Source organism: Aphelocoma coerulescens, chromosome 1 (assembly GCF_041296385.1).
Source record: "Aphelocoma coerulescens isolate FSJ_1873_10779 chromosome 1, UR_Acoe_1.0, whole genome shotgun sequence".
In the NCBI taxonomy this organism is placed as follows: Eukaryota; Metazoa; Chordata; class Aves; order Passeriformes; family Corvidae; genus Aphelocoma; species Aphelocoma coerulescens.
The window spans coordinates 32,109,478-32,136,096 of record NC_091013.1 but is presented as its reverse complement, the minus strand read 5'-3'; the positions used below and the strand labels follow the sequence as shown (position 1 = coordinate 32,136,096).

Here is a 26,619-nt window from a genome sequence, read left to right as displayed (position 1 = left end):
TGTGTAAGAGCCATAACAAACATTACTGTTTTTAGTTAGGCTGTTAGTCAGTCCCTTAGAGGCTCTGGATCTATTACACCACCAAGATCTGTTATGCTGTTGTGACAGATGAAACTCAAATGATCTGTTCAACCGCTTCAAACCCAGCGTGACGTGTTAATCAGGTGGTGAAATGAGCAGTTAAGAATGGCACGTGGGTGCATACAGCTTTTTTATTCTAAAAAGCTAAGGCAGTTCTTCAGTGAACAGACTTTACTACAGACTTTTCCTTCCCACGCTTTATCCAAGATGACTTTGGGACTATTAGTCTTGGACAGACAATATCCAGTTCCCATCCCTTACCGGGAGCGTCGCCACATGGCACACCTGGTATAACAGCTTCTGTCAGCACTGGTTCCACGGACCCATTTCCCAGTGTAACCTCCGCTTGACAGACACCAACCTCATATATATAAGGTGCCTTCTCCCCCACTGCCAATTCACTTCATGTGTTCCCAAAGGCCTCATGGCCACGCATGTCACCTGAACAGTGACAGGTACACGTCTTCCCTCAACAGTGGCAGACGCGTGGTGTCACGCCCTGGCTCCAGCACAGGGTTCCACCGCGCCTCAGGCACGCAAAAACCTCCCTGTCCTCCGGTTCTACAGCGGCCGAGGGTGCTGCGCCGAGAGGACCGGCCCAGCCAACAGCTTCGGTGGCGGGGATTCCCTCAAGGTGAGGGCTGTCGACACCCCCGCTGCACAACACTCCGAGCCTCCAGCAGGGAAGATAAGACACGGGGAAAGGACAGGAACACCGGAGAGAAACGTCCCCGTCTCCCCAGCGGGGCCGCGGGGCGCCGCGCACAGAGGGAACTGCCCACCCGCCGCCATCTTGGACGGGGCTGGGAGAAGCCCCGACAGCCTCCGCAGGGAAACCACAGCGTCCCCCGGCTCTCCCAGAGACGGGGAGAAAAGAGCGCTAAAGAGGCGGAGTGACCCCACCTCGAGTAGCCGGCACTTACAGAAGCTCTAAAATCGCATTTTAAAAAGCGAAAAAAAAAACAGAAAAAAAAAAAACCAATTAAACCAAAGCGACCTAGTCGGCAGCCCTACGCCCAGAGCAGGCGAGCGAGCGGAAGAACAGCTCGCCCGCGCGTAAAATGGCATCTCCCCGCGCGGTCGGGGCGTGGCCTCGCCAGGGGGCGTGGCGGGCCGTGACACGCGCGTCAGGAGCCGCAGCGCGCGCTCGCGGGGGTGTCCGCCCCGCCCCTCCCCGAGCTCCTCCGCGCGCGCGCCGGGGCCCGGCCGGAGACAGACGCGGACGCTCCGTGGACCCGCGGCGGCGGCGGCGGCGGCGGCGGCGGCAGCAGCAGCAGCAGCAGCAGCAGCAGCAGCGCGATGACGGCGGCGCCCGGCTGCCCCCGCTGCTCCCCCCGCTGCCCCCGCTGCTCCCCCGGCAGCTGCCCCTTCCCCCGCGCCGGCGGCTGGGCGGCCGCCTGGCGGGGCGCGGCGCTGCGCTTCGCGCTGGCGCTGCTCCTCCACACGGCCCGGGCCGAGAAGGAAGGTGAGACCCAGATTTCCCTTCCCTTTCTTGTCCTCCTTCCCCCGCTCTTCCTCTTCTTCCTCCGATGGCGGTGGGGCCGTTGGCGGCCGCGGCCCGCGCCCGCTCCCCGGCGACGACGGCGAGGTGGGGGGGCGGCTGGGGAGGCGCCCCGGGGTCGCCGCCCCTTGTCCCGCATCCCGCCGGCTCTGGTGTCCCGCCTGCTCTGGTATCCCGCCGGCTCCCGCATCCCGCCGGCGCCCGCTGCCCTGGGTGTGCGGGAAGTCGCGGCGCTGCCTCCCCCGCCCCGCCAGCGCGGCTGCCGGGGTGCGGGTGTGTGTCTGTGTCCGTGTGTCTATGTGTGTGTCGCTGACGTTTCGCGGGGGTTTCTCGTCCCTGGCAGCGGCGGGGATGGGGATGGAGCTGGAGCTGCCCTTTAAATAGAGGAAAGGGAAATAAATAAATAAATAAAATACAAGGTTTTCTCGCGTTGAGCTGGTTTCCCTGCGGCAGGCTTCCAGCAGGAGACGAAGCCAAGCCAAATAGGCGGGCGAAGCTGCATGAGAAAGGGCAGAAATGCGCGCTTTTGCATGGCTTGGATTTTGATCCCTCACCAAGTGGCAGTGGGACACCCCTTCTCCTCCCCGAACTTTTGACAGGTGTCCGGAGCCTTTGCAGGGTCGGTGGCGTCTTCTCCAAACTTTATAAAGTCCCTGTCTGACTTTCCCTAATTTGTAATGTCTGTGATTTTGGCATGAAGTCCTTCCATTGTGGTTTAGCAAGGAAAAAAAGCCCCGAGCGAAACACCTAAGCATAATCTGTAGCATTGCTGAGAACAGCTTTCAAGCATTTCCAAGGTGCAGACTCGTAGTCTGCTTGAAAGCATGGCTGTGTGGCAGCATTAAAAAGCAGCAGGTAAATACAATGTATTACAGAAATAGGTGAAACAGATTTACTTTGGATGGCCAGGAGAATTTGCTTTTCAGGCAAGTTGCTGCACTTGGAGGAGGGAGGAGATTGAGGTCTGACAAGAAGAAAAAGAGTAAGAATAAAAAGGGTATGGAATAGGAGCTTAGCAGTGAGGAGCTCATCATGTACCTGGACCAGACTTGAGGGAGGAAATACATCCTAATAATGCATGTATAAGAAAAAATGTAGATATATCTTAATAAAGAAGGGCTCAATTCCAGTCATTTCCTAGTAGCTTCTTTTTACAAATATGATGATGTTGATATTAAGGGAATTAAAAACCCCAATCAGTTGTTGCACAGCCACTCTTGTTCAATTGACTTTGTCTTCACAGAATGTAGAGAAGTGTTTAGAAAACAATGTGAGTATGATCCCATATCCTTAGAGTGATAAGAATGTGTAAGTTTGTCAGTGTGGCCTGTACTGTCTTGAGGTACTAAAAGAGTTCAAATGCTTAAGAAATTCCTATTTTTAACTCTGATTGTGATTGCATTCCTTCACAGGTAGTAAGTTATATGTGTTTATAAGCTTTGTCAGTGATGTCATGTACTGGTATGGTGGAATTGATTCATGCCCTAAAAGTTGTGACAGCTGGGGCCATGGTTGGGTTTGGTTCATTTGTGAAGAAGATGCTGGGTTTTTTTCTCTATGGACTTCCTTGGCATTCCTAAATAAACAAAGGCAGTTTTAAATTCACAGAGTTTGAACAGATATGATTGAAGCCCTTCAAGAAAATGGAATAGTTTGTACTGATAATGTTTCCTTCTGTTTATACAGTCTATTACTTAAAACTTATCCCAGTAACGCATCTGTTATTTTCAAAAGATGAATTTGTCTCTCAAATAGAACATAGGTTTCTTTTAGTCTTTAGATATCTGACATGTGCTTTTCTTGCCAAATGTTCTGCTGCTTAGTGTAGTCTATGAGTGGTACATTTAAGGTCACTAATAAGTATTTCTTTGATGTTTGTTTGGGTTTTTTCTTAATTATTCACCTTTTATGGACTCCTGAGCAGAATTCACTGGCAATCTGCATTTGTGGATCACGTGTTGGAAAGTGTTGTCTTGCAGTCTTCCTTTTGCTGAGTGCAATGACTGTTTAAACCCTGGATTAAAAAAAAAGCAACACAAAACATAAACCAAACAATAGTTTTAAAGCAAGACAAAGATTAAAGGGACTTGTGAGATCTAGTCCCACTGATCATAAGCTACAATGTAAGTGCCAGTCTGCAAGAGGTAGTGACTTAGCACAGGAGAGGAGGGACCACTTTGGACACTGGGCCTTTAGACCAAGGTGGGAGCTCAAAATGAAACAGTAGTTGAGAAGAAAGGAGGGGAGGGTGTTTAGGCTCTGTCCATAAGTGCCTTAGGTTTTACCAGGTTGTGTCGAGTTAAACGTAGTAAGACACTGTTTAAAAATAATAATCAGGAAGCAGGGAAGTAGCTAGGAATATCCTTTCCATTTCCCAAATGTGGGCATACATTTTTCATTACAGCTGCAGGAAGGAAGCTGTGGAGAGGGATTAGGGCTGAGGTTGTGCATTGTTGCTTCTGAGCACTGCTGAGTTGATGGTGACTGTAGTAAGACAGTGCAGTATGTACTTTAGAGAAGTTGCTACAGAAAAAACCTGATAGAAGCAAGTGCCAGGTGAATAGTGTGAGAAGAACAGATCAGAGTATGACAAAAGAAAGTGAAAAATGAGTGTGGAGGACACTCTTTTCCTCTTAGCTTGCATATACATGAGGAAGACTTGGGGAGATGATGGAGCTGACAGAGAGAAGATAATGCCGGCTTCATGTGAAGAAGGACCAGCAAGCAGTTCTTTACGGATGGAGCTGTCACAAGTAGAAAGATGATTGATGCTGGAGTATTCTAGATACACATGGCTGTTTCTAGTACCCAATCTTAGTTAAGGAGTGTGAGGGGGGAAAATGTAACATAAACAACTTTGCCTAAAAGCAAGAAGCAAAACTTGTTTGTGTGTTCTAGCTGTAAATCAAAGTCTTGAGGAACTGTGACATTGCTGTACACTCTCTATGTGCTAGAGAAATAGAACTTATGGAAATTACCTGGTATCTGAACAGATTGCAGAGCAAAGAAAACTGCGTATGAACCAGCCAGAGAACCTTAAACATTGATTTCAGACTAAACACTGATATGTGACTTTTCTTTTTTTGTGCCTAGCTGAGTCCTCAGTGCCCATGTATTGCTGAGGAATAAGTATGACAGAGAAGGTTGTAAAATTTTATGTTTGTTTTTTTTTTTCTTAGGAAATCTGTGAACCATTGCAAAAGAATGACATAGCGGGGAAAAATTTCGGTCTCAAAGAGCCTCTTGCTATTTAGGAGGGGCAAAAAATAGCTTTAGAGTTTCTTTGGCCAATATGTATGATTTTCAGGATTTTTGTAAGGCTTATCCTTTCCTAGTGTAATTATCACATTCTGTATTGCCACATAGATTGAGGACAGCTATCAGTTTGTATTCGTGTGCTTTTTGTTTAGTGTTTTGTTTGGGTTTTTGGGGTTTGTTTTGTTTTGGGTTATTTTGAGAGGGAAGGCCACACGAGATACACAGAACAGCCTTCTGGGTTTTAGGTTGCTGGAAGCCATAGTAATGCCATAACCCCATGGTAAGTAAAGCGTTTTGAAGACAAATGTCTAACATGAGGATGGTTTTTCACCTGAACTATTTTGTGTTAGTTACCTTATTTATATACAATTATATTTATTTATATATGTATATTTTAAATCTTCAATTTATATAACTTTTTTTTAATCCCCTTTTATTTGGCCAGCTGACTTTTATTTGGCCTTTTGAGACTACTTTGATAGTTCTCTTACCCATCTGCTCACAAGACAGGTGCAGATAGAGCAAGGTTGATATTTAGGCTATGTTCAATCCCTGACAGTAATTTTTGAAGTTACATCTTAGTGCTGGATCTGGGAAAAATTTCTACTTAAACATCTACATTATGATACCAGATAGACCAGTGAAAATAGGACTTTTTTTTCCCTAATGCTTGATGTATTCTCTTCTAGCTTCCTAGAAACTAAGTTACTGAGTGTAAGCAGGATATTGTCATCAGAGCAGTGCACTGATATGTTGGAGTTCTGGTTCCATTTTTGTCATTCTTTCTAATCTCAGACAAGTAACATTTCCTTTTTGTTTTTTATTGGTATCTAAAATAGCGAACCAGGATACTTCACATGAATATCAAAAGTAGATTAATGTTGGAAGATGACTGGGAGAAAGCTTATATGTTTAAAATAATGTTATAAAAAGTCTCTTCACATATACTGCTTGTGTGTCATATCCTGCTGTCAGAACTAATCTACAGCATGCCACTGTTTACTTTTATGCTGCTGTTTTGACCCTGACTTAAATCAAAATGTGATTCAGAAAGAATGACCTCAATCAAACTGAAAACACTCCAGCAGTTGAAGTAGCACATCAGAATCATGAAGAGTGAGGAAAACACAGTGGATAAAAATTGACCATGCTGTCTCACTGTGGTTTTGAAACTTAAGTGTGGGACAGCTGATTAAGTTTGCACTGTGTCTTTGCTCTTCTGAATAAAAATATTGACCATGTGCTTGGATTGAATAGTCTCTTACTTGCTTGTGAAGTCTTCCGACTAAAATAAAGGAAAAATTGTACAGCAGTGGACAGGAAATTGAGACCCCATATTCTCCATGACCTTCAGTGTAATCTCAAAGTGGGTACTATTCCCTCCCTACATCTCTTTCTCCCTCACTGGTGTGCAGTTACATTGCACATGTGAAGCAGACTGGGGTCCCCTCACCTGTAGAGGTCCATTGAAGCATGCTGTGCTTAGTTCAGGCCTTGAATTGTCATCTCTTGAAGGAACTTGCTATGGATTTGTGTAGTGCCTAATATGATGAAATCCCAGACTTTGCAGAATTCGATAGGCTTTGCATTATTTAAAACTTTCATTTGTGATTTTTTGTGAATGCTTGCAATATGGATTGCTCTGGGTCATTCGGATGTGTTTGTGCATGTTAACATTTTCATCTGTTTGTAGTAAAGCCTGGACGATTGCTATGTGTCACTTTATTTCAAAACTTACCCAGTTTTATGCTGCTTAAAGTGATAAAGTGATTTATTGAGTCTATTAGTTCAAAGCATCTTTTCAAACAGTAAACTTGGTAAATGACCTGGGAGTCTGACAGTGAATGGTGGCTGCTGTGGTTCATGTGTAACTAGCAGTAAAAGTTATGTGACTGAAGCACAGGCTAGAACCAGTTTGGTTTGTTCCTGTGTTTGTGGGTTCAGCAAGAATAGAAGTCTGTAATGATGTCTTTTATTTCTCTTGCTCGTACCTTCTGTCCAATGCAGCACCCCTGACTTTGTCAGTCTACAGCATGAACTTACCTGGGTATAACAGCAGCTCAAGAAAGTGCATTTTTTTTTTCTCTAAAAGACAGCAGTTGAATTAAATTTCCACTCTTCATAGTAATAAATGGGGGTACTTAAAACTGGACTGAGCCTTACTTTGAGCAGCCTGGACATTCTCTGATCAGGTGACTGGGGTAGAGCCTCCGGGGTCACTTCCAGCCTGCATTATCCTGTTGTTCCAAAAGTTGAGCACAATTGGTACTTACAGTGAAAGCAACTGATTTGATGCATTACACTGTGGGAGTCACCAAACTTGGTTTAAATTACAGTTATTTTAAAAATAATAATTCCTGTTTTTCAAAACATTTGTGTTAGTATTTCAGCATTTTTAATTATTTATACCAAGACAGAGAATGCAGATTTTCTTCTTGCATAGGGATAAACCAAAGGAACCAGTGACCATTAGAGCTAAAAACTTTCAGTTTATATTTCTAGTCATAAGTACAAGCAAAGAATAATCTTGTATCAGATCTGGGTTTGTTAGAGGCAGCTGTTAAAATTTTAATGGGATGCAGGATTGTTGTGTATTTCTGTTTTCTCAACTGTTCTCATGGAATAATTAGAAATTTACTGACTGCAGCAAGGATTGATGCAGCATTTGCATTTAACATTTTTGAAATATGGTTTTAACATTTTCTCATAAGCAGCCTTGGATGACTTTTGCTCTGGAATATTAAGGGGACTAAACCAGGATCATATTCATCTCTCACTCTTTTTGAAAACCTTGGGTGTAATGGGGAAATAGCAAAGAGCTGAAGGATTGCAATGTAATTCCAGTCTCTGAAAAGGAGGAGAAAATTCAAACTAGTGTCTCACTAGTTTGAGATTTTCCTTCTTCAATTACCAGACTGATCTTCTCACTAAGACTATCATAGATGCATTTTTAATACCTCTCTTCCTGCTGCCTGGCATAGCTAGCAGCAGAGAACCATCTGAGAACAGGAGTTTTGCTGACTTTATCAAACTAGTTTTAGAGATACCTGAGTGAAATTTAGTGGAAGTGTACAGGAAATGAAACTACTTATGTAACAGCTCCTTCTGTCTATGTATACAATGAAGCTACAAAATGTTATTTAATAGAACTGTTCAGCTGACTCTAGTGCAACATACTTAGTTTTTTAAAGTTATTTTATCAATGGATCCATTAATTATTCTTCATAAAGTAGTTTGTCTTAGTAATGTCTTAAGGGTTTTCTGAGGGTTTTTTTCAGTTGAACACGTAGATCTATGTTGGACTGTATGGATCCTGTGTAGTAGGATGTGTGCAGACTTTTTAATGTTACTTAAACTTTAAAAAATCCCAGACAACCCTTGGTTATAGGGTTGGGTTTTTTAAAATTGTTTAAGTGAGGAAGCACAGCGAATATGATGTTAAACAGATTAAATTGCCATTTGAGGAAGTGATGATAGGAGACAAAGTTATAGACAAGCATGGTGCCAATTTAAGTAGTTTGAAACACTTATTTCCTAATAAGTGTTAACTAAACCTAATGTAATATGCTAAATGAGTTTAAAGACTGGCTATCTGAAGCTTGTAAATAAATATGAAATCATCTAGAAACATAGAAGAAGTCTTAATGGATCAGTGATTTACACTAAAATACTGTACACACATTTACAGGTGGAATTTGTAGATAATGATAAAAACTATCCAGGCAACTAGATAAACTGCAGGGTGTATGGTTTTGTTTTATTCCCAGCAGTGGTTCATGCTCTACCTCAGAGGCTGGCTACAAGGAGCTCTTCCTGGCTCTATTCTGGGACCTGTCCTGCTTTATATCTTTGTCACTGATCTGGAGTTGGAATGCTCAAGGGCAAGTCTGCATTTTGGAGACATCTAAGCAGGACAGAACAATGAGCTGACAGGACCCTCATGAAATCCAAAAAGGACAAATGGAAAGCCCTTTATATGGGACAGAATAACCACCTGCAGGGAATACAACCTGGAAATGCTATACATGAGTCAGCAATGTACCCTGGCAACATACAGGAGTGTAGCCACTGGACTGAACAAAGTGACTATTCCTGTTTACTCAGCACTTAATAGACCACACCTAAACCACTGTGTTCGGTTTTGCTCTCTGCCATCCCAGTGGAAGTCTGCAAGCATGGTCAATATGTGCATGACCTATGAATGGAGGCTGAGGGACCCATAGAGATGTTTTGGAGAGATCTTGTGGCAGCATGCCAATGTCAAAGCAGTTTATGGAGGAAAATGGAGCCTGACTGCTCATGGTGATGCACGGCAGGAGCCTGAGAGACGGTGGCCATAAAGTGAAACAAGGAAAGTTTGTTTTGTGCCAGGAGATGCTGCTCTGTGATGATCTGAGTAAGAGAGGCACTTGGACACTATAAAATAGCATTGAAAATTCTATTTATTATAGAATTATATAACCATATAAAGAGAGAATAGTATAGATAATCTTGGATCTCTTTTCATGCTGGGAACCCTGAATTGTGCAGCACCAAACAGACCTTTGAAGAGTCTGTGTGCAACACACTGTGCAGACCCCATCCTTAGAAAGGTTACCCCATGTTGTTTTTATTGCTGAATTTCCTTGCAAGAAGAGTACTCTATTCATAGTTTTTGCTGTCAGGTAGAAAGGATGCTCACATGGGAACTTCCACCTGCACTTCCAAATAAAGCAAGGCCACCCAAGTGGCATAATTTGGTGGAGCTAGCTGCAGCTTCTCTGTTTCAGAGGGCTGTCCGGGCTCCCCCTGCAGCCACGGAGTACGTGCAGCATGGGCCTGACGGCCAGCCCAGACATGCAGCCCAGCACAGGCGTGGGTCTGCTCAGCTTGGCTCTTGCATGGATCACTGACTCCTCCATCTGTCACTGTCTTCCGGTCAGGATGGCTATGATCTTCTGGCTTGATATAATGAGTCTGTATTTCACCATGAGGTTGGTCAGACATATAAACAGGTTCTCTAGAGAGGTTGTGGAATCTCTGACCTTGGAGGTTTTCAAGGCCCAGCTAAATGACAGCCTAAGCAACATCATCCAAATTCAGCATTTGCTGTACTTCTGCAGAAGGTTGAGCTGGATGGCATATTAAAGTCCATTCCACCCTCAGTTTTCCTGTCTCTATATTTTGTGTCTCCCCTGTGATCTTAAAACTTAGTTGGAGCTTGCAATAGTTTTGTTGCAGCTGATGGGAATATCTGCGAGACAGAAGAAGTCTGACTTTCCATGTAACTCTGTGGTGAAGTCAGTGCTATGGTAATAGTAATTTAGATATAATTTAGGTAGAAGTAGAGTTGTAACTGTACCAGGAAGCTTCATGGGTTGCTGCATCCCTGAAAAAAGTGTGATCATAGATAGAAACAAGACCGTGTCAACCATTCCTTTTTTCTGTAATTGTGGATCACATAGGCTTTATTTGTCCCCTGGTTTTTGTTCATTCTCTTGAAAAATTTGTTTCAACAGGCATATTCGTATCCTGTCTTTCATGTGAAGCATAGTACAGCTACTAGTTTTCATCTTTGCCAGCTGCTGGCAATATAACAATACATTGAATATTGTGGTTTACATGTTAATATACAAGATGTATTAAAGTAATACTTAACGATCTATGCAGCTGATATGTCTGAGGAAATACTGAGAGATTTGGATATTTAATGTTGCAAAGCTTTTGACTATTCCTTTCTTGCAGTGGAGGACATGGAGTACTTGGTCCTCACTAGAAACCATTTCCTTCTTGTGTGCTTGCTTTGGTATTCTGAACCTGTGCATAGCTTCAATCTGTGGAGCCAGCAACAGGCAGTTTAGAGGTACCAGAAATTACCATTATCTAGTGTGTACTAAGAAGCACTGAGGCTACTCTTGCCCTCTAAGTTGTGTCTCCTAAGTATAAAAAGGTAAGGAAGGTATGTATGTGTGTAACTTTTGTCTTATGATATAACTACTTTTGTATTACCATATACCTTGTCATCTGCCTTTTGTGTAGCTTAACTAGGTCATGATGTGCCCAAATAGTTTGGATGACCTGCATCTTCCGAAATAATCAAAAGATGAATAAATTCCTTGTTTTGGGAGAAATGTGATTACATTTGATGCTGAAGGAGAGATGGTTGTCATTGACAGAGACTGAATCTTCACAGCTGAAGTCACTCTGCCACTCAGTACTACTGAGTATCATTATCTGATGGAGAAAAGACTGACATGAACTTCCAGTTCATCAGGGAAAATTTGATCAGTGTTTCAGTACTTGATGAGTGCTGTGAATTCTTCCTTGGATGCAATGAAATTTCTCTAGGGAAAAAGACTAGACTAAGGATCTCAGAGACTGAAAAAACATTTATTTATTTAGCATTATTTAATTAATTGTGCTTTAAAGATACCTGTTTAGTGAAAAAAAAAATGCTCTAGTGTTGAATTTAGCAAAGGTGTGCCTATTTAGGTTGAGACTGGGTACTAGGCATATCAAAGTAGAAATCAGAGGTATTTTTGAATAAAGGTTTGTCTTAGGGGGCAACTTAGTGATGAGGGGTTGTTGGAATCTTCAAAGTAGAATTAGATGTCTTTCCATAACATATTCTGTCACTAAGCCGAAGGGTTTGGAATTATTGGGTGAAATCATTATCTGTGTTGCACTGGGTGTCAGCTTAGATCATCACAGCTGTTTATAAAAGACTCTGACTAGAAGAGATTGTTTATTTATTTCTAAGGAGTAACTGCTTCCAAGGTATTTTAGGTGGCTAAATTGCATTTCTGCAAGCATTTCATTTCCCTGTTGCCTACTTGCACCTTTAATTTCTTATTAATGTGTTCCTCCCCAAGCTGAAATTCACCCGTTTAGTTTCATTCCTTTTGCTGTGTATTTTATCTTCTTTCAAAACTTTCAGCCATTCTTCTCCACCCATTTCTTCTCTGGTTTTATCAGACCTTGCAGCCCGCTTTTTCCTGCTGGTCTGTGCTTCCACATGACAAGTCAACAGACTGCTGTGCTCAGCAATCAATAGGTAGTGTTACTGCCACATCATTAACACTACGGCTCTAACATCAGGCCTTTTCTACCCTTTCCTGGCCTTCGATTGTTGTATTTATAAGCTTGATATGGTAGCTGAACAACCGTTACCTCGCCACTCTTTTTTGCTTGTCCTCAGGCTTAATAGCTGTTTCCAGTGGACACTTGAGTGTTGCCAGGTGAGCATAGGAGGGGTGGATATAGTGTGCTTCTCTGTCCCTATGCTACTTCTCTCCAGTAACTTGGTATTAACCAAGTTGCAAGTGTTGCACAACAAAATCTAAACAGCTGTGTTGTCCACGTACCCTTGTTCTAAAAATTCATGCAGTTCCACCCTGATAACTGACCAAGAAAAAAAGGGAGGGAGGCAAAATCAGGGCAGGGAGGAGAGCAGAACTCTCACTTAGTAGGCTACTGTTTCTGTGCTGTAAGATGAGTGTACATCCTCTGTAGGAGGTAGCAAGGTAGGAGTAAGGATGGAAAACTGAGCAGTGTCCACCAAGCATAAGCTGTATCTCTTACCTGATAGCATTCACATTGCCAGCAAGACATTTAGATGTCAGGAGGTATCTGCCTGGCTCTGTCACTTTCCTGTTCTGTGGAGCGTTTTTTGGAAACTCTGAAAATTGCATCTTCCTTCCTCTTTTCTATGGTGTGGAGAACAATGCTTTATCTCTGTGTTTATTAAGGTCATTAATCATCCTGGATGTACCTTTTAGGTAGGTCTTTCCACTGTGTTGATACAACCCATTTTTTTTGAGTAAGTAGTGGTCTGTTCAGTGGCTCATTTCATGCGAGTGTAAGTTTGTAAGACCAATGTTAATGGTAATAGCTAAAATTATTGTCATTTAATGCATTGTTCTCCTGAAGCTGCAGAAGCCATGAATAGACTACCATTTCTGGCAAGCTACATATTGAATGTTTCTATATGCTAAAAAGATTAGAATTCCATTAAGTGCATGTTATCTTTTCGCACATCAGTTTTCAGTGCTACGTGAGTAGTAAAACTGCCATAATGAAAAGTTTCTGATCTCAAACTTGGGAAATTGAGATAAACCCTTTAGAGTAGTTTGGAAGGACTGTTGTTTTTTCCCCTCTCATTGCAGGACAACTTATCTTATTTTTGAGGGTAGTTCCAATTAATTTTGTCTGTACAAGCTCAATAAAAATGTGTATGGGCATATAACTTAATTTAACATATTGAAATTTTAAAATTGCCATCATTAGAAAGAATAGAAAGCCACATTTTGTATGGCCCAAAGCTGGAAAAAAAGAATGCTATTTGCAGATGTTTGTTTTCTCTTTAGCTTCCTTTTACATTTTTTGTTCTCTTTAAATGATTTCTGAGAAGTTTCCATGAGTGTCAGGATTATTGTTCTCTTTGGCTTAAAAATAGTGTGCACTGAAGTTTTTCTCCTGCTGAGAGAATTATTTCTCCTTCTTATTTTTTTATATTTAAAATTTATTTTAAAGTAAGTTTTCTCATTCATACCCCCCTATGAATGGAATTGAGTATTATTTTCTGAGAAGCATTTTGGAGCCAGGAAGTAAATATCTTTGGAGGAACAAATGAAATCTTTGAAAACTTTAAAGCACCAACTTAAAGCATCTGGCAGATTTCAAAGTAGTATTTTGGTGTTTTTTTTCAAGTGAAGTTTTATGGTCTTTATTGCTACCATGGGAAATCCACCATTTTGGACAATAGCAGATAATTTTTTTAACTCATTACAAAAAAACTGGATGCAAATAAAAATTGCTTTAGTTGAAGTGGACGGAAACACGTTTCTGTAAGGTGGAAATACAGACTGAATATAGAATAAGCTTCTGAGAATAATGATATTTGAATAAAATGTGATTTTTGTGTGTCAACCTGAAATCATCTAATGTAGTTTTGTTCAGAAAATACCTAAATAAAAGCAGATTGTTAGGTATAGTACATGTTACTTTCAGTGATCTTTTCTGTTTCTATGTGTCAGGGTCCCTTCCCCCTGCCATGTAGCCCTGGGAGAGGGGCCGGAGAGGGCGGGAGACACGGGGTTTCCCTGGTCAGCCTCGTTCCCCATTGGTTGTTTTGTGTTCCCCTGCGTGGGCAAGGACCCTCGGGTCCTGTGATTGCCTCAGTTCCTCAGCAGAGCCCTGGCCATGCGGCTGGAGAAATAAACATCTCTGAAACATCTAGCAAGAATCGGTCCATAGATATTTCTTTTCCACAGGCCTCGTTGTCTGATACACGTGTTACAGTATCCGCACTGTAACATCTATGTATGTTTGTGCGGTTTTCTTGCAAGGATATATCTATCACAGAAAACATACAACCAGTGTTAACTGTAAATGAAACCTTTAAACAGTTGCACTGTCTTCCGAAGCGTGAAAGTTGTGAGCCAGATGTGTGAGCAGTGGCTTCAGGGTGGAGACCCTCTTTCTTCCTTTCTCAGTCTAAGCAGTCATTGCTAGCTTCAGTCTAAGCTTCATTGTCTGTCTGGAGCCTGTGTTCTCAATCAGAATCAGGCTGTCACTTTCTGTTTCATGGCTAGCTTTACAAACTCAGTTGGTGACTGAATTCCTAAAAATCTGCATCAGTCTTAACTAAGGGGAAAAGAGATGAGTGGATGAGCACAACGTGACAGCTCTTCATACTAGGGAAGGGCCTTGCTGTGTAAAGAAGCTTGTCTTTTATCTGAAGGCAGAAATGACACAAAAGTAAGTTAGTGAAAGATTATATGCAGGCTTGGTTGGGTGTCAATGGTACTCTCAAATTGTGCTGTTGTGTGCAGTAAAGTACAAATCATTTGACTTTTTCTCCCCACTGTGAAATAGTGGAGTGCTCAGGTATTGCAGTGCAAGTGGTCTACTGCCTCTGTTCAGCTTGTATTAACTTGGGCATAGGTTGGTGCATATGAACTTATTCAAGTATGTATTGTGTAAAGTCAGAAATTCCTTTTAATCAGTAGTACAAAATGAGGGTTTTCATGAAGATTCTGGTTTTTTGTTATTTAGATTAATGTATTGCTTTTTCATTTCACATGATTAAAGTGCATTGTCTAGGAATGGTTCTATTTCAAATCTAACATATAAATAGAAAATACAGATTTGGCCAGTTGGCTTTTTGAGGGATGGTTACTAGAGCTTTTAACAATGAAGAAAGAATGAATATGTTTCTATGCAAAAAGCCTTCCAAGTGTGACATTTGATTTGTACATCTGATCTTTACTGCATTGTGTGTATTTTCTTTGTTGTGATGGCTCTTCCTGAGTTGGAAATTTTATTAATTGGAAAAATTATTAATTTCCCCTTGTTATGGAGTACTGGAAAATAAACAAGCAAATTGCCTAGGTAAGTGCAAGAGGATTTAGCTGGAAAGCAAGCCTGCTGGCTGGTGATTCTCACTTGCCTGACATTCGCTGTCTCATAAAAGAATGACCTTTTACATTTCCAGTGAACAGTCACCTGTTGGGATGTAGGCAGAAATCCAGGCTGATAGCTAGCACTGACTCTTCCGTCTTGGAGAACAGGCCTTTCTTTAATCAGATTTATTGTGTTGAGCACTGAACTGGGACGTTTCTTGAGGCTCACCAGACTTCTGTAGTCCTGAAGCTGATTAAAATGGTTGCTTGCATACAGTGTAATACTGTTTTCCCTTATCTGTATGGTATTTTACTTTTTACAATGTAATTTTCCATCCATAATAATTTTATTTTTTTGTTCTGTATCCACCTGCCTGTATTCCCCATGCTGCTCAGTTTTCCACTGTTCAGGATGACTGAAATTGTGTGACTGTGCATTAGCAGTTAATTCATAGTCAAAGCTTTAAAAATAACTTGTCCAGGTTTAGTTCTGCAGTTTAACCAGTAGTGATACAAATGTAGCAATTACAATTACATTGACAGAAGTGAGTGGCATTTAGCACATTGTAATTGGCTCATGTGGTTATAGCTACCTTGAAGTGGGCTTAGTCATTAAGACAAAGGGTTAGAAACTGGACTTCAAAAAAAACCTTAGTGTAAATTAGAAATTATTTAAATAATTGATCTGTCCCTGTTTTGGTAAGATATGACACTATTTTCAGAATTTGGAGAAAATTTGTAGACTAGATGATACGTGTTTGTATAAATCCAGTTTAAAAGAAATAAAACTGGTTTAGACAAGACTTAGGAAAGAAAACAGTTCTTGCAAACATGTAAGAGAATATGTAAAGATCATTAACATAGAAATAAATTAATGCACTGTTACTGAGTTGCTATTCCAGAGCTAAGTTATGTTTCAGAATAGTGTTTTTATAAATATACATGCCAGAATATACTTTCCTATTAAAATGAAGAAATTAGCAGTGGGTTAAGGAAAGATAAGTGTGCAAAGCCACCTTAAAAATCAGATCTCAGTCAGAGTAGGCCTCATAACCTGTGAGCTGTGGAGATTTTTTTCATTGTTGTGCACCAAGAGCCTTGGCATATTCACTGCTCTCGCATTACATGCAAATTTATTCTGTTCTGTGTGATTCAGTCACAGCTAAAGACTGGTGTTGGCTAAAGTAATTTTAATATTAAATTCCTGTTTGCTTAGATGTGTAGGATTTTAAAATTTTCTTCTTCTTACTTGATGGTTTATAGGTCTGTATTTTTCTTGTTTTAGCCCCAAATATGAAAGGCTTGGACAAGAGACAATCAAAATAGGGATGTGTTTGAGCAAGATTTGTCTACTTGCTATATAAATTTGTGAAAAGATGCTTCTTAAGCTTTGAGGAATTTAAGTGAATTCAGCTACTGTTGGTCTAATTTTTGTCATGTTAGGTGTTTACTATCAAGCACTGTGATGTTCTTGGAAAGGGCAGGGGAAAGCATTTAGGAATCTACTGGAAATAATGACTAGATAGTGCTTTTATTGTTCCAGAAAGCTGTGGTTTGGGGACTGGGGGCTGTGGTTGTGGTGGCGAGTTTTCTTTTGCCATTTTTGAAGAGTTTGGAAAGCTTGGAAAGTACTGTCAGTAGAACAAGCTGTTCTGAAGCAAGTGGAAAGACTAGGTTCATGGTCTTTTTCTGATATCTTTTATGGGCTTTTCATAGTAAAATTAACTTAATCAAAGAAGTTGTATTTTAAAGGTTGTAGATTGAAAACAAACAGAAAATGAAACAGAGTATTTTTTAGTGTTTGCTTCTATATAGTCTGTTAATAGTAACCTACTGTCTGAAAAGAGGAAACCAAGGATATACAAGCTAGAAGCTGAAAAAATTTGACCCTGAAATCATGTAATATCCTAGTAGCAAGAGTGACTGAAATTGTTACATAGTCTCATGAATCTGTTAATTTGCTTTTGAAGAAGCTTGAAAGGATAAAGGTTTTCTGCTGAGAGGAATTTGTGTATACCTCTCAGACGAAAGTATTCTTTTCAGCATAGGGGAAGAGGAAAGGAGACTATGATTTTTCTAGCCTTGAAATCTGCGGATATGAATATGTATCCTTTTCCTTCTTTGGTCCATGAGCATTTAAAGTTTGACTAATAGCTATTATAATTAGCCTTCAGGGCTTCAATTGCCTGTAGGGTCAGGAAGAAATTATTTTCCTTATGTGTAATTTGGCTTCTTGGCTGCTGATTTGTGCAGTGGCAGATCATGCTGTGACAGCTGAAATGCTTCCTACCCCAAATATTATGTTGTACCCATCTTGTAGCAGTTGCCAGTCATATGGCGGGGTGACTGAAATGGCTCAGGCAGCAGTTTTTAATTTGCTGCATTTTACTGTTCCAGAGTATTGAAGTATTTGTCTTTGCTACAGTATTAGTCTGGTAATGGACCATGATGGTATCAACTCAAGCTTTGGGAAGAAGTTTTTCCAGGGGAAATTGTTAGGGACTTAGCAGAAAACAGTCATCTTCCTCTGTGGCATGTGGAATGGTTCACCTAATAAAGCATGCCCAAGTGATCTCATACTTAATTACTTACAGTGATTTTGCGCATTGGTAACAACCTATTGTCTATTGGTGACATATTTTGTGTAAAAGGACAGAAAGAACTGTTTTGGGGCTTGCATTGCAAAGTTTGTAAACTTGCTTAGGTCAGGTAGCACAAGTGCAAAAGATGAGCGACTGCTTCTAATTCTGGAATGGGCAAAAGCATACCTGGAAGGACACTGTCAGCATTTCACTTTGAAGAAGGCTTTGTCCTCTCTGTAGTCCATGTTGGACAGTTTGAGAGCTGGTCTTAGAGGGATTTGGATGATTCTTTATGACTCATCAGTGGAGGTTTTTTAAAATTTAATTAACTTTGCCTCATTTGAGTGAGGTGACTTGTTGCTTCATCCTGAGTTAAGAGTCTTGAGAAGCCAGTTGCAAAAACAAGCTTTCATCTCATGAAGGTATACATATTTACTTTCCATTTCCTTGCTTTGATGAAATAACCAATAAAGAGAAATGCAGGCTTGAAAGTTAGTCTAAACCAAAATAAAAGGTATAACCACAGCAACTTCATCACCGTCTCAGTTGAGATGTGCCTGCTGTGAAATGGCTAGCAGCCAGGCTTTGCAGTGCATCTGACTTCACCTGGCACTGTCATCTGCCCTCTGAAAATATTTCTTAAATGATATCATGATGAATGGCACTTCTATTTAACAGTGTCATCCATTCAAAATGTTCTGTAACATCTGTTGCTTTGTTCATAAGTTGTCACCACGATGAAAAAACTAAAGAGTGGCTGAAAAAGTGTTCTGGGTCTACAGGTCTGAATTCAAGATGCTTGGGTAGAAAGTTTGGGCTAATTTCTGGGGGCTTCACTGTGTGTTGTCCTTGTGGAAGAATTGTTGCTGCTTTCTGCTCTTTGTACTGATGGTGTATCATATTTAAAACAAAGGGAAAAAAGCCTCAAAAATATTAAGAATTTGTGATTAGATGAAATAGCCTTTTATGCTTTGCTGGTTGTTGATAGATTATTTATATAAAAAGTTGTTTTCTAATGAATTTTTTTGTTAGTGCCTGATGTCACAATCAAATGCTGTGTATTGTTTGTTTCCAGACCAGAGATCTAGAAAGCGATACAATGCCAAAAAGTCCAACCTCAGAGGTGCAATTCCTTTTGATTAATAGGAAGGTGTGCTTGTATCTGTAAGTTTTTAAAATTGTGATTGCTGAACTTAGAATAAATCAAATACATGAAAATATATAATTTCATTCTGAATTTCTCCCCAAGTTAAAAATTGAGAATTTTCCCTCTGTGTCATTTAATCTGTAATTTGGGATTCTTGCACAGAGGATAAGCATGATACTTCTGTGAAATCACAATTAACTGTCATACTCTGCATTTTAACCTAACATGTCAAAGCTTCATTTTCTTACATCTTGCAATGCAGTACACTTACAGAACTTTTTGGTGATTTTAATTAACCAAAATTAAACTGTGAACTGAATGTCTTGTATTATATGTATTGCCAGTTAAATTGAGAAGAATTCACTTGTTCTTTGTTCTAGCACTAAACTGGCAGACCTATTTCAGTAATTTAAGTTTTAAAAGCCCAAACTTTCATAAACTGTAGGACTTGATATTGTCAAAGCTTTTTACATGCTGTTTTGGTTTGGTGTTTTTTGGGGTGGGTTGGTTGGTTGGTTTTTTCTTTTTTTTTGTTTGTTGTTTTTGTTTTTTGGTTTTTGTATTTTATTTTTCGGTGTGTTTTTTGTTGTTGTTTGGTTTTGAGGTCTCTTGCCCTCTGTTCGTTATAGCTCTTCCATATTAAATGATTGACAAAACTCCTGATTCTTGGATCAGGGATGGATTTTGTTTGTTTTGGGTAACACTAAGGTAATAACAATAAACACACACAAAAAAATACTAAGTTATTGCCGACACAACTGACTAGGATTTCTCATGCCACTGTAAATATTGCAGGACATACATGTTGTTTATAGTCTGAGCTCCTTTCTCCTCTGTGGTGATTCTTACACTCCACCTGAGCAGGGCTGCTTTCCCTGCCTGTGGCACATTAGAATTGTGTGGTATGGTAGCTTGAAAAGTAATTGTATAAAATTTTGTTGTTTGGGGATTTTATGTATTTGTTTCAGGTTTTTTGCATACTTAAAGAGACTTTTCGAGATGACAGCAGCAATCTTTGTCTTACATTAACTTTTACTTTGGGTCATGTGAAAGCAAGGTTGTGGAGCTTGTGCCTTTAAGAAGAAGGTATCAAAATATGGGGCAAAGTCAGGGATGCAGAATGGGATTTGCAAACAGTGGTATGTTAAGTGGTATAGTGAATTTTGGGTACTGAGTGAGATGTCACTAAAGCAGCCAGTGAGGAAATGTTTGGGACAAATATATGTCAAAACTAATGTTTCTCTGCATGGTAGGTGCCTTTCCTCCTGTCTACCAAGAGTGCTTTTTGTTTTCTGAAAGTACTGCCACTTTTTCTTTTAAAGCATCATAGAGTGGCATTGTTGGCGACCTTATAATAATTGCTTTTATTAGAACACTGAGCTCCAAAGTGGGAGATGAAGGTTTAAATCTCCTTCTTCAGACTGGGATTCAAAATCCATCTTTCAGAAGTGCACACTGTGTACTGGAAAATCTTAAAATTCTTCCTGTTGAAATTGTTCCTCTTTGTGGAAAGACAGGCATATTATCACTCAGCTTCATCTAGCGTGAATGGTAAATGGTAAAGACAGTCATGCAAAAAGGACATAGGGTAGAGGAGGAGTTATTTATAGGGGTTTTTTTTGTAATACAATTTTCTCATTTTAGGTTGTTACTGCATTTTGTTCTAAAGACCTGCTTTTGTGTGTGTATGTGTGAGAGCAGATTTTTGCAGGGGAAAATGTAGAATTCTTTGAACTTTTCTTTCCTCTTTAAATCATACTCATTCTTGTACAGATTATTATATTTTACAGGAAGGGCAATACTCTTATTTCTTTGTCTTTAGAAGAAAGTAGCATCCCCTACATTTTAAGAGGTATTGAAAACAACTGCCTGACCAAACTTGTAGAGGAAATGAGTGGAGCATTTGAGGATCCTGTATGTGGCTGAGGCACAAACTTTTCATGGAGTTTAGTCTTACGGTGCAAACACTTCTAAACTGTTTCAAATTTTAATATGTGACTGTCAAGATGGAGAGGATTGTTGCCATGCCAAGGATTAGGCTGCAGTGTGAAGGAGGCTTTCCAGGTATACAGTTAAGATTGTGGATGTGTAAATGAAACAGAAATTCAGAAACAAACAGTGTCTGAACTCTTTGTGCGCTTAGATGTATTAAACTCAGTTGTTCAGGTACCCAGCCTGTCATATTCATTGAAGTATGGCGTTAGCTTGGTACAATCACTCTTTAGGGACCCTAGAAGAGCATGTTCCCTTTGGAGTTAAACATTTTTAAGTGAAAGACTAATTTGCCAAGTGTGGTACTTCTCGAGCAAAATTAGTGTCACAGATTTGTGTTAGGTATTTTGTTAGATTCTGCGTTGTTATTTTGGTTTGTCATAGCTATCTACAAAATGAGATACAACCGATTTTAGATATTTAAATTGTTCTTTTCATTTATAACTAAATGGGTTCTTGTTAAATTACTTCATTTTTTTTGTTTTTCTTTGCAGCTTTCATCCAGTCGGATGGCATAATAGAAATGCTGCGTTTTGATGAAGGAGACCTATTGCAGGTATGTAATCTGAGTAAATCATCTGAACTAGCAACGTTTTGTCTTCTTTTTGACAGCTGCTTTTTGAAACTCATGGGTTAGTGGAGTTTTGAAAATAAGCCAACATTAAGCTCAAGTCTGCAGAACCTTTGGACTTTTCTGAAGTTACTTTCAACAGTATACTTTGGTGTGTTCAGAGGTTCTGGTTCCCTGATGTTTTGTGGTGGGAAAACTGGTGGGTTTTACCACAGGTTCTCTCTGGCCTGTCTCTCTGTCCAGTTCCTTTTATCTCAGAAAAACTGGGGGATACTTTGTGTTTAACGCTCATCTTGATCTAGAGTTGGAATGCAATTGGGTAACTCGTCTGTAGGAACTGCAAGTGTTGTAAGATTCGCAAACCTAAAGGCAGTTCTTGGAACCAAGTTACCACTGGGTTTAAAAAAATTCTAGTTACTGCAGTGAAGTAATTACTGTTGCAAGTAGGTGTTTTTCATGTATGATGTTGCCATTCCTGTCAGTTTGCTTTTGGTCTGAGTCAAAAGAGGAAAAAAGTTAATTTTAAAGGGTATCTGCTGAAGTTTTGAGATGGCGGTAGTAGTTGGGATGACATACATAGCAGCATGGCTTGATACTAGAGCTACATAGCTCTGAAGTTCTATTGAATAGTATTTCATATGCATGCATTTTGTGGATTGTATGTATGTTGAGAATATTTTTCTTAAAATTCCTTGATGGTGATAGCCTACTGCTTGAAAGGGAGCAGAGGAGTTACCAGGTGCAGTGCTTGATTTATAATTTTTACGTCCTATCTAGTCCAGACAGGTCAATATATGCGTCAACGTATTACATGTTTCAGATTTATGATGGTGTCTTTTTTTTCCCCCGCCCTACCAAGTTGTTCGGGTTGTTTTTTTTCTGTAACTCAAGAATATCTTACTATAGGTGTTAAGACTATAATGTACCAGAGTAAGATACTTCAAAGTTATGTAAACTAGTGACAGGAAACATTGAAGTTAAAAACAAACAGGAAACCCCCAATACAAACCCCTCAACCCCCCCCCCAACCCTCCAAAGACCCTACCAAAGAAGCAAACAAAACAGCCTCAGGTTCCTCATTAGCCAGTTGTTTAGCTGTCATGTGCTAAACACATTCTCATAATAGATATCTGTGTATAGGCTTATGTTTGGATGGGTAGAGTGGTGGAAGTTTTCCATATAGTGGTTACAGTCTCAGTTATTGAAGCTTTTGACTCTGAATATTTCTTTAACTTGCATGAAGATATCACATATCACTAGAAATACAAGGAAAAAAGCCCCAAGGCTTAGTTTCTTTTCTTTTACATACTCTATTACAATACACTTGGTTTGACACAAGTGATATAGTAAAAATGACAGACAAGTCATTGGCCCAGTGTTTAAGGTAAAGAATATGTAGTCGCATTTGCTCATCTATATTTTAAGTGTTCCTTTTTCTCCAGGATCCTTTTTGTTTAAACTAATTCAAATTAATCTTACAAATCTGTAATTATCTTACTCATTTTAGCACTCTATTAACAACCAGTTCTTAGACCAAAAAGTAATGGTTCTGGTGTGAGCCACTCAATAAGTCATATAAAGATGGGAAAGTAAAAGGATTGTTAATTACACTATTGCAAGGTGTAGCAGAGACAAGAGAACTTGTTATGGTGGGACAAAGACAAGCAATTCTGCATGTTGCACCATAAAATTTGCAGTGCTTTAGATCGCATTGGGCTACCACTTCCCTTAACATGTTGCTGAATGTTTGATTTAAAGCAAAACAAGAGAGACAAAATTTCTGATAAGTGGTTTGTATGTTTTATATTATGGTTGTGGCTCTTAAGCCAAACATACCTATATAAGTGAAACCACTTCCTTTTAATAAGAATGATAGCGTATACTGTTTTCTAGCTTATAGATAATTTGGGTTTTTTTCATGTAGATTTTAATATGGTGACCTCTTGTGACTACTTACTGCAATTTAAAAAAGCAATTACACTGCTGTAAAACCAGGCTTATGTCTTGTGAACAGCAGTTACTAAAGTTTTAAACCTACCTTGATGTCACTGACGGTTTCTCTTTCGGGCTTTCCATAAGCTTCCACGAATGTCTGTTGTTCATTACAAATACCATGATGTGGTAGTAAATCAGTATTGTCTAATGTTATGTCACCTTCAGGTGATTTTTTTTTTAATATAAAAAATAGCCAATACAGTACATAAAGCGATTAATAGTCAGTGAGGTATCAAAGCTATCTCCAGTCTTGGTTTATCTCCACTTGCCTCAAGAATTTGATGTCTTTAGAGTGGAAGCAAGCTTTTTCTTGTTTGAAAGAGTTGCTTTCCAACTAAGGCTAATCAAATGCCAAGCCTTGAATAATTTTATTTTTAGGGATTCCTGCCACTTCCATCCAGTTAGTGTCAACCCTCTTGATACTGGTTTTCTTTACTTACTTGGAGTATATACTGTTGGTAAAATACTGCTTATGTGTTTCAATCACATTTCAGGAATTTTGCTGTAAAAAATAAATGAAATGTGTTGAAAAGTCTGGTTTGACCAGTCTGACTGAAAACAGTTATTTATTGAAAGAGAATAAATCTTTAAATGTTTAAGCAGAAAAACATTTCATGGGTAAAAATAAACTGACAATGGAAATTTCGTGAGCTCATGCTACTGAATAACTAGCAAAAGTAGAGACTGTACTCTCTGGTTGTGGACTTAGAGTTTGTGGTTTAGAAAGTGCTATAGCATGTAGTTCAACCTTCTGTCTTGCCAGAGCAAAAGTGAGAATTCTGTTCTTTAGCATATGTGTTCAGATTAAAGGTTTATATCTAAATAAATTTATGCTAGTTCTGTCCGTGGGTTAAATTAAAATAATGAGGGAATTTCTTAATTCTGTCTGTTCACGTGAATTGGTTCCTTTAAAAACTCAACTTTTTGAACTGTTCAAATAATTCATTTAGATCCTGAACATAGGATAAGAATAGTATTAATGTAAATGCAGTGTACAGTTTGGTTGTTTTCTTCAATAGCAGGTGGTTTGCAGATGCCTATATAGTTGTTTGGCACTTCAGAGTCATAGACTTGGTTGATTGTAATGGACCTTGGGAGCTAATGTATACATTTATCAGGTGCTGTTGTGTGTAGATGGGCTATGCCTGGCCAGTGCTTGACTATTCTGTTCTTAAAACCTCTAGAGAAGTACACAGTTGTTTCATACCTAAGCTGATTTTGCTGCTGCTTTTTTCTCAAACGTATGTTCACTTGGGTTTTCTGTTAGGTTGCTTTGCCTCTTCATCAAGAGAATTTTGTGCTATAATCTACCTACAACTTCTTCGTGCAAGTTTTTTTAGAACACTCTCTAACTTTACTGGATTTTTATTTATCAGTACTTAAAGTATAGCATTTACTTGGGACATTGTGCTCAGAAAGAGGACAGAGTAGTTCCTTCCCTGTCTAGTAATGCTTGTTTTAGTAATGCCAAAATGAGTTGTAAATTTTTGGCAGCATTTTGTTTGCTCATATAGTTTGTATTTCACTATGCTTTCCAGGCACATTGTTTTCTTTAATGTGCTATCAGTTATTCCCTTCCCAGTTTTACATTGAAGCTCTCCTTCATCTGAACTTTGCTATGTCAGTGTCAGGCCATCTCCATCTCCTCCATGCGTCCTGATTATTTCAACCCTTGTCCAGACCTGACAGATGCTTCATGTTTCTGACAATGATGTCATCTGCAACTATTAGGAGGGCTGAAGTAAACTACAACTGTTACTTTTAATAAACTGTCCTTTCATGCTAAGCTGACATACTGTCTCGCTTTTTGAGGATTTTGAAAAGTGAACAGTAAAGGAAATTTATTTTTCAGAGCAAAGTTTTCTTTTTTTTTTAAGCTAATAAAGGACTGTTTCCCAGGTAATTCTATTTGTTGTTAGAGCTTTTGCCTTGGGTATCTAATATTCTTCTGCACAGTATAGTTGGGACTACTGTTTTCTGGAGTGATTGTTTTTGTTTTGTTTTGTTTTTTTTATTCAGACTGAGTGTTTGGAAAGTACTTCTGCGTATGTAGTAGTATTTTTAAAGTAGCATATTGCTAAAATAAAAAAGGAAAGTGGTAAGACTTTTCAGTCAACTTAACATGAATCTGCTGCAATAATCATAAGTGTATGAAACCATGTTTTACAGGTAAACGCCTAGAAATTATTCTACTGATAATTACTGGTTTGCAGAATAGCTGAAATAGGGAAAAAAAGAAAACTTGTGTGCTTATATATACACTTAATGCATATTTGATGTCTTTGTTCATAAACTGCTGTAAACTGCTTATTACAAAGACTGGTAGTGAAAACAGTTGTCCTACATGACAAAGAGACAGGACCTTAATATGACTTGCAGTGGCTTTTTAACACAGATGTGGAACCAAATTACCTTTGTGGGACTCAGCAATGCTGATGTCTTACTGGAGGAAGTTTAGTATTTTCTGCATGATCTATTCTTCATTCTCAGTGGCACAGCAAAGAATTCTCTTAAGAGAAGTGAGAAGCATTCAGTTCTGGTGTATCAGCAATAGTGTTCTCAGGGAGCAACGTCTAAGTGTATTTTTTAATTAACTCGAATATTCATATTGTATGTTGACTTTTTAAAGGGGTTTGATGTGATGTCTGTTGATATCTGTGTAGCCAAAGCACTAAGAATAGAGACCTTGTAGTTGAGCAGTGAAGTGGCTGGACCATTGACCTCGATGGGTGTGTTCTACAGGACAGAGTTCAGCTGGCGGTCAGTTACCTGTGATAGAGCTTGGAACTGAGGACAGCACTGCTAAATGTTGTCTTTAGCAGCCTGGCTGGTGGTATGGAGTGTACTCTCAGTGAGTTTGGAGATGATACCAAATTGGCCAAAGTAGTTATTACACTGGAAGGCAAGGCTGCTATTCAGAGGGCCTTTGGCAGGCTGACAGGAAGCTCGTGACAAATGCAAGGCCTGCACCTGAGAGGGAACAACCCTGTGTCACAGGATAGGCAGGGCTGTGACAGCAGCACTGAGGAAAAGACATGGGGGGATTCTGGTAGACAACAGGTTGAACCTAAGTTCTCCATGTGCTGTTGTAGCAAAGACAACTGCCAGCC

General features: G+C 39.7%; 1 protein-coding gene across 1 annotated transcript in view; it reads left to right on the top strand.

The window, feature by feature from the left end:
* Positions 1-1,271: 1,271 nt before the first annotated feature.
* TMEM131 (transmembrane protein 131) overlaps positions 1,272-26,619 on the top strand; it is a 94,561-nt gene continuing 69,213 nt past the window's right edge. The window contains exons 1-2 of the mRNA XM_069006087.1: positions 1,272-1,546; positions 21,438-21,499. Coding sequence (XP_068862188.1) covers positions 1,381-1,546; positions 21,438-21,499 — 228 coding nt within the window. The 5' untranslated portion in view covers positions 1,272-1,380. The remainder of the gene's footprint in view (positions 1,547-21,437; positions 21,500-26,619) is intronic.